At 46.7% G+C, this 10,000-nt stretch overlaps 1 protein-coding gene across 1 annotated transcript in view; it reads right to left on the bottom strand.

Moving 5' to 3' along the window:
* Nucleotides 1-10,000, bottom strand: part of si:dkey-215k6.1 (transmembrane protein 132C) — a 163,688-nt gene that overhangs the window by 75,423 nt on the left and 78,265 nt on the right. Inside the window, exon 3 of the mRNA XM_035530293.1 lies at nucleotides 3,456-3,596. Within this exon, the coding sequence (XP_035386186.1) occupies nucleotides 3,456-3,596 (141 nt within the window). The remainder of the gene's footprint in view (nucleotides 1-3,455; nucleotides 3,597-10,000) is intronic.

Below are 10,000 nucleotides of genomic sequence, written 5' to 3' on the forward strand. Positions count from 1 at the left end.
ACACCACACACACACACACACACACACACATTCAGACACACACACACACTCAAACACCACACACACAAACACACACATTCAGACACACACACACTCACACATACATACACACCACAAACACTCTCATAAACATCACACACACACACACACACACACACACACACACACACGAGCACCACACACAGACCACACATACAAACACTACGTACTCACACATACACATACAAACACCACACACACATACACACACACTTACATGAGCACCACGCACACACAAAAGCACACACACACTCAAACACCACATACACACACACATACACACTCAAACACCACACACACACACACTCAAACACCACACGCACACACACACACACACACACAAACACATTCAGACACACACACACATACACACTCAAACCCCACACACACATGCACACACATACACACTCAAACACCACACACACACACACACACATTCAGACACACACACACACACACACACTCAAACACCACATACACACACACATACACACTCAAATACCACACACACACACACACACTCAAACAGAACACACACACACATACGCACTCAAACACCACACACACACACACACACACAGTCAGACAGACACACACACACACACACATTCAGACATACACACACACACACACATTCAGACACACATTCAGACACACACACACATTCAGACACACACACACATACACACTCAAACACCACACACACATGCACACACATACACACTCAAACACCACACACACACACACATTCAGACACACACACACACACACACACATTCAGACACACACACACACTCACACACACATACAGACCACAAACACTCTCATAAACATCACACACACACACACACACACATTCAGACACACACACACACACACACACATTCAGACACACACACACACTCACACACACATACAGACCACAAACACTCTCATAAACATCACACACACACACACACACGCACGAGCACCACACACAGACCACACACACAAACACTACGTACACTCACACATACACATACAAACACCACACACACACACACACACACTCAAACACCACACACATTCACACACACACATACACACCACAAACACTCTCATAAACATCACACACACACACACGAGCACCACACACAGACCACACACAAACACTACGTACACTCACACATACACATACAAACACCACACACACATACACACACACACACACACACACACTGAAACAGGCACACACTGAAACACATTCAGACACACACACACACACACATTCAGACAAACACACACACATGCACACATTCAGACACACACACACATACACACTCAAACACCACACACACACACACTCAAACACCACATACACACACACACACACACACATTCAGACACACACACACACACACACACTCAAACACCACACACACACACACATTCAGACACACACACACACACACTCACACACACACACCACAAACACTCTAATAAACATCACACACACATGAGCACCACACACAGACCACACACATAAACACTACGTACACTCACACATACACATACAAACACCACACACACATACACACACTCAAACACACACACATTCAGACACACACACACACACACTCACACACACACACCACAAACACTCTAATAAACATCACACACACATGAGCACCACACACAGACCACACACATAAACACTACGTACACTCACACATACACATACAAACACCACACACACATACACACACTCAAACACCACATACACAAACACCACACACACACATTCAGACACACACACAAGAGCACCACACACACCACACACACAAACACTACATACACTCACACATACACATACAAACACCACACACACACACACACTCAAACACCACACACAATTGAGTGTGTATGTGTAGTAGACCTGAGACAACACCAGCGGTGACAGAGACGCGTTACCCAGGTGACGTTACCCAGGTGACGTTACCCGGGTGACGTTAGCCAAGTGACGTTGGTGATAATATGCTACTGTTTTCACAGTCTGTGCTACTTTTTTTTTTTACTTCTAATTCCACCAGCTGCAATGACAAAAATGGCTGATGTTTTTTTCTATATTTCCACCCCTATTTCTACATATAACAGCACTCTGATCATGATACGTTTGAAGTCATGTGTAGGACCATCAGAAGAGCGAGACTACACTGTGCTGTCCACCTGGGCGTGGGCTTGGTCAGAACATACAAATGAACTTTCTCTTCTTCATCCTTCATCATCCTCCTCTCTGTCGTTTGTGTGGGGAGCATCACTGCGTTGAGGCAGGAAACCTGAGGACACAGACCACCTAGTGCCCCTCCCTCTGCCAGACCACCCAGTGCCCCGCCCTCTCTCAGTGCCCCTCCCTCTGCCAGACCACCCAGTGCCCCGCCCTCTCTCAGTGCCCCTCCCTCTGCCAGACCACCCAGTGCGCCTCCCTCTCCCAGTGCCCCTCCCTCTGTCAGTGCCCCTCCCTCTCTCAGTGCCCCTCCCTCTCCCAGACCACCCAGTGTCCCTCCCTCTCCCAGTGCCCCTCCCTCTGTCAGTGCCCCTCCCTCTCTCAGTGCCCCTCCCTCTCCCAGACCACCCAGTGCCCCTCCCTCTCCCAGTGCCCCTCCCTCTCTCAGCACTGCTCCAGTAGAAACATGTTCCAGGACTTGCGGTGGGTAATTACCATCGCCCCTGACAGCTGCAGCGGGGACGCTCCGTAAATTTTCCGCTTCACATGTCACTTGGGAATTTCTGCACACCTTTTGGATCTCAGAATACATGGTTATAAATCTTGGAAACCTTGAAATCTTCCGAGTATCTACAAGATCCCCCTCTCGGCCACTTCCTCTGTATCGGTGTGAGTGGGAGTTTGGGGAGCTAACCTCGTGCTACACTAACAGCCCTGCAAGCATACACCTCCACCCACACCAATGAATGGCAGGGTGGAGGAGTGGGGAAAGGGTGGAGCAAAACTAATTTAAGCTGCAGCAGGGAACCCAGGCTGGGCAGAAAGTGGAGAAACTGTGGGAATGGAGACTGGAGGAGGTTGGGTACGATAGATGGGAACAGATTGAGGGATGGATACTTCGGTCAGGTTTACACTCTGCCGTGCGGAGTTTCTCTAACCCTCGGCAGCAGGAGTGGAGACATTTCACAGGAGTTTAGAGGAACCAGAGGAGAGAACGCTGACATATTTGGGCCATAATGCTATAATGAGCAGTTCAGACGACAGCAAAAACCTGCACTAAAAGCAACCTCACGTAGACAGGAAGACAGGAAGACAGGTAGACAGGAAGCTCTGCAAATTTACTCACCCCATCTGCCTTGTTTGGTGTAATTCTCGAGATCTCAGTGACAGCTAGACAGAAGTAAACAGGAAATGATGCAATAATGGGACTGACCTCTCACTGGAGGAGCTGATCTTTCTCTGACAGAATATGGAGATGGAGGCGGAGCCTGGAATGACCTCATGTTTGATCTCCCACGTTTGCAGGTTATTGGGCCTCACCACCACAAAGCTGATGCCTTCTCCGTACTGCACTCTGTGGAGGAGAACACACGTCTAAACACCAACACAACACACACACCGAGCACACCGGCCAGAGCGTGAGGCAGTGCTGGGTGTAGCAGAACTCTCAACAGCTTGTGTATGTGTGTGTGTGTGTGTGTGTGTGTGTGCCCGCATGAGTGTTATACATTCTTCTGTGTGTGAGAAGTTCTGGTTGAGTGTGTGTATGTGTGTGTGTGTGTGTGTGTGTTTATTGATAAGTCCCTCCCTGGTTTCCTATAACCCTTCCACTACTGACACCTCAATTCATCACTTTGACACAACATTGCAGATTTTATTAAAGCATAGTCAGATTGCACTCACTAACCTTGGAAACAGCACACACACACACACACACACACACACACACACACACACACATACATCCACATGGCACAGGCACATAGCACATACACAGGGCACACACACACACACGGCACACAAACACACAGGGCACACACACACACACACACACACACACACACACACACACAGCACACACACACACATGGCACACACACAGGGCACACACACACACGGCACACACAAACACGGCACACACACACATACGGCACACACACACACACACACAGCACACACACAACACACACACACAGGGCACACACACACATGGCACACACACACACGGCACACACACACATACATCCACATGGCACAGGCACATAGCACATACACAGGGCACACACACACACGGCACACAAACACACAGGGCACACACACACACACACACACACACAGCCCACACACACACATGGCACACACACAGGGCACACACACACACGGCACACACACACACATACGGCACACACACACACACACTGCACACAAACACACGGGGCACACACACACACACGGCACACACACACACACACACACACACACACACACACACACACACAGCACACACACACAGGGCACACACACACACGGCACACACACACACGGCACACACACACACGGCACACACACACAGGGCACACACACACACGGCACACACACACACACGGCACACAAACACACACGGCACACACACACACACAGCACACACACACACACCACACACAGGGCACACACACGGCACACACAAACATGGCACACACACACAGGGCACACACACACGGCACACACACACGGCACACACACACACGGCACATGGCACACACACACACGGCACACATACACATACACACACACGGCACACACACACAGGGCACACACACACACGGCACACACACATACACACACACGGCACACACACACACACACACACAGGGCACACACACACACAGCGCACACACACACGGCACAGACACACACACACACACACAGCACACAAACACACATACGGCACACACACACACACGGCACACACACACACACAGGGCACACACACACATGGCACAGACACCCCCCATCCACACACCCCTCCCCCTGCTCTCTTTCCTTCTCTCTCTCTTTCATCTGAGAAAGAAAGATGTACTTACACAGTACATCCATGATTCCCTTCTCCACCTTCAAAACAGCTCACATGACACAAACACATCTGTTTAAGGCAGTTATTACATAAAACAGTAAGTGTTGTATGTGTTGTCTCTGTAGTGTGTGTTTCTCTGTAGTGTGTGTCTCTCTAGGGTGTGTCTCTCTAGGGTGTGTCTCTGTAGTGTGTGTCTCTCTGTAGGGTGTGTGTCTCTCTAGGGTGTGTCTCTGTAGTGTGTGTCTCTCTAAGATGTGTGTCTCTCTGTAGGGTGTGTGTCTCTCTCTCTGGCATGTCTCCTGCTATGTCTTCCTCTTTGGTGTGTGACCATCTCTCTGATTTCTCTTTATCTCTCTCTCTGGTGTGTCTCTCCCCTGTAGTGTGTTTTTCTCAGGTATTAGTCATTCTCTGTTGCTGGCGTCTGTCTCTCCTTGTCTCTAGTGTGTGTGTGTGTCTCTCTCTAGGGTGTGTGTGTGTCTCTCTAGTGTGTGTGTTTTTGTCTAACATGCCTTTCTTAGTGTATCTTTTTCAATAGTTTCTCTTTCCCTCTAGTTTCTCTCTCTCTCACAGGTACAGGTTTGTATTTCTCTTTTGTAGTGTGTGTGTCTTTCTAGTTTCTCTCTCTCTCACAGGTACAGGTTTGTATTTCTCTTTTGTAGTGTGTGTCTCTCTAGTTTCTCTCTCACAGGTTTGTTTTTCTCTTTTGCAGTGTGTGTGTCTCTCTCTCTGGTATGTTTACTCTCTTTTGCTTCTCTCTCTCTGGTGTGTCTCTCCGGTGTGTCTCTCTCTATCTGTCCACCTTTCTGTGCTCAGTAGTCTTTATTTCTCTTAAACAGTCTACAGTGAGGCTATAACATTCAGCTGTGCTCTAGTAAAAATCCATAAAGCCAGATGGACTGTTGAGGCATTAATGAGTGGCTCTCTTTAACTGTACAGATCACTCCACCGATGGCTGGCTGACAAACAGCCACGATAACGACTCTCCACACCATTAGACCACGGTGCACATGAAAATGAGGCCACATGCAGAGAACTTCTGGCTGGAGGCACAGTCTATGTGGTGTAAGTCTGTGGTGTGAGTCTATGTAATGTAAATCTCTGTGGTGTGAGTCTATGTGGTGTAAGTCTCTGTGGTGTGAGTCTATGTGGTGTAAGTCCATGGTGTGAGTCTATGGTGTGAGTATATGTGGTGTAAGTCTATGTGGTGTAAGTCTATGTGGTGTGAGACTATTTGGTGTGAGTCTATGTGGTGTAAGTCTAGGTGGTTTCAGACTATTTGGTGTGAGTCTATGTGGTATAAGACTATGGTGTAAGTCTATATGGTGTGAGTCTATTTGGTGAGAATCTATGTGGTGTGAGTCTGTGGTGTGAGTCTATTTGATGTAAGTCTATGGTGTAAGTCTATGTGGTGTGACTCTATTTGGTGTGAGTCTATGCAGTGTGACTCTATGTGGTGGAAGTCTATGTAGTGTGAGTCTATGTGGTGTAAGACTATGGTGTAAGTCTATGTGTCATGAGTCTATTTGGTGTGAGTCGATGTGGTGTGAGGCTGTGGTGTGAGTCTATGTGGTGTAAGTCTATGTGGTGTAAGTATATGGTGTGAGTCTATTTGATGTAAGTCTATGGTGGAAGTCTATGTGGTGTGAGTCTATGTGGTGTAAGACTATGGTGTAAGTCTATGTGTCATGAGTCTATTTGGTGTGAGTCTATGTGGTGTGAGTCTGTGGTGTGAGTCTATGTGGTGTAAGTCTATGTGGTGTAAGTATATGGTGTGAGTCTATTTGATGTAAGTCTATGGTGTAAGTCTATGTGGTGTGACTCTATTTGGTGTGAGTCTATGTAGTGTGAATCTATGTGGTGGAAGTCTATGTGGTGTGAGTCTATGTGGTGTAAGTCCATGTGGTGTGAGTCTATGTGGTGTAAGTCCATGTGGTGTGAGTCTATGTGGTGGAAGTCTATGTGGTGTGAGTCTATGTGGTGTAAGACTATGGTGTAAGTCTATGTGTCATGAGTCTATTTGGTGTGAGTCGATGTGGTGTGAGTCTGTGGTGTGAGTCTATGTGGTGTAAGTCTATGTGGTGTAAGTATATGGTGTGAGTCTATTTGATGTAAGTCTATGGTGTAAGTCTATGTGGTGTGACTCTATTTGGTGTGAGTCTATGTAGTGTGAATCTATGTGGTGTAAGTCTATGTGGTGTGAGTCTATGTGGTGTAAGTCCATGTGGTGTGAGTCTATGTGGTGGAAGTGTATGTGGTGTGAGTCTATGTGGTGTAAGTCCATGTGGTGTGAGTCTATGTGGTGGAAGTGTATGTGGTGTGAGTCTATGTGGTGTAAGACTATGGTGTAAGTCTATGTGTCATGAGCCTATTTGGTGTGAGTCGATGTGGTGTGAGTCTGTGGTGAGAGTCTATGTGGTGTAAGTCCATGTGGTGAGAGTCTATGTGGTGTAAGTCCATGTGGTGAGAGTCTATGTGGTGTAAGTCCATGTGGTGAGAGTCTATGTGGTGTAAGTCCATGTGGTGTGAGTCTATGTGGTGTAAGACTATGGTGTAAGTCTATGTGTCATGAGTCTATTTGGTGTGAGTCGATGTGGTGTGAGTCTGTGGTGAGAGTCTATGTGGTGTAAGTCCATGTGGTGTGAGTCTATGTGGTGGAAGTGTATGTGGTGTGAGTCTATGGGATGTACTACACTATAAGAAGTTGCCATAGGAGATGCAAACTTAAGGAGTTCAGCGCGATTTCATAGGCAGATCAAAGGTTGGCATGAGGTACCGGTGAACAAAATATCCACACGTATGAACACCACCTCTAAAAGTTAGAAACACAACCCCCATATGAACATGAAAACACATACACACACACACACACACACACAAGGCTATGATGAGCTGATTAATAGCTTTCAGTCTCTCTCTGTGGGGCAGAAAATCAGTAGGCGGGGTGTAAACACGTTACCACGGTAACCGAATATGACCTTTAACACTCATAATGAGGAAGTGGGTCATTATCTTGTGGACAACTGCACCTCTGATCCTGTCTGTGTAATATATGCTCTGTATGTATATACAGTGGCACGTCTATTTGAATGACTTATTTCAAACATTTTCTAATAAATACTAAATAAATAGATTCTGTCTGACTTAGATATGAATCAGACTACCGTTATTTGCGATTGCTTAAAACTAAAATGAAAAATAACAGTTAGTGTAATCTGACAATCAATGAGCAGTACCTCAGCCCAGATCTGCATGAGTCAGCCACCCACTTTTAGAAAAGACGACTCACAGTGTTTTGAAAACCACCAAACACACTTTTCTACATTAGACACAGAAATCATGATGTCACGTCTTGCCATTTCAAAGCACCACACGTATAAACCAACAAATCAAACATGGCCGTCAGGTGTACAGACACTAGGGGGCTTAATTAGACAGGTAAACTCACCTATTGCCTTTTTATAGTGATTCCTCCTGATTGGTGAGTTTACCTGTCTACACACACATGGAAGGCAATGTTGCAGTAAGAGGGATTAGGAGGAGCTAACCCTGAGGAGCTCGCAGAGGAGGAAGAGTAGGGAGAGAAAGGGGGAAAAGGCAGATCTGGAGGAGCAGCAAGCAGACAAGGGCCAAATGAGAATGGAACAGCACTGGAAACATCACTAGAATAACACTGGAAAAAGCCCTGGAAAAAGCCCTGGAAACAGCACTGGAAACAGCACTGGAAACAACACTGGAAACAGCACTGGAAACATCATTAGAATAACACTGGAAAAAGCCCTGGAAACAGCCCTGGAAACAGCACTGGAAATAGCACTGGAAACAACACTGGAAACAGCACTAGAAACAGCACTGAAAACAGCACTGGAAACAACACTGGAAAAACACTGGAAACAGCACTGAAAACAGCACTGGAACAAACCTGGAAACAGCACTGGAAACAGCACTGGAAACGGCACTGGAAACAGCACTGGGAACAACACTGGAAACAGCAGTGGAAACAGCACTGGAACAACACTGGAAACAGCACTGGAAATAGCACTGGAACAATACTGGAAACAGCAATGGAAACAGCGATGGAACAACACTAGAAAAAGCACTGAAAATAGCACTGGAACAACACTGGAAATAGCAATGGAACAACACTGAAAATAGCATTGAAAATAGTACTGTAACAGCACTGGTAACAGCATTGGTAACAGCACTGGAACAGTGCTGGCTGGCCATGCGGTAAACCCTGGGCAGGACAGGCAGGACAGAGGGCCCCACCCCACCTCAGCAGAGGTACTGCTGCAACTGTAGTGCAGACATTTCCACAAGAGGACTGATGGTAAACAACTTGGTCTACAGCAAAATCAGTTTAACATTTCACTACATGCACAACATCAGGACGGCTTAGTACCCAATCACTGGATTCCATGTTCGAAACGTACACTGTCCTGTACACTGTGAACAGTTCAGTGAACAAACCAGTATAGACAGCACAAACCACCACAAACCAGTGCCCCTCTAAATGGTGGAGGGTAGATGTGTTTTGGAATATGTCTGTCTTTGTGTGTGTGTGTGTGTGTGTGTGTGTGTCTTTGTGTGTGTGTGTGTGTGTGTGTGTGTGTGTGTGTGTGTGTGAGTGTGTGTTTGCCAACAGTGAGTAATGTATGCCATCACCCATTGTAAACAAATAAATGAACACACACACACACACACACACACACACACACACACACACACACACACACACACACAGCATTTATCTGACACTTTTATCCAAAGCAACTTACAATTCTGACTGAACATATCTTGAGTAATTGAGGGTTAAGGGTTTTGCTCAGGGACACAACAGTGGGAACCTGGTGGTGATAGGACTTCTGATTACTAATCTAGTATCTTAACCATTGAGACACCACTGC

This window comes from Electrophorus electricus, chromosome 9 (genome assembly GCF_013358815.1).
Source record: "Electrophorus electricus isolate fEleEle1 chromosome 9, fEleEle1.pri, whole genome shotgun sequence".
In the NCBI taxonomy this organism is placed as follows: Eukaryota; Metazoa; Chordata; class Actinopteri; order Gymnotiformes; family Gymnotidae; genus Electrophorus; species Electrophorus electricus.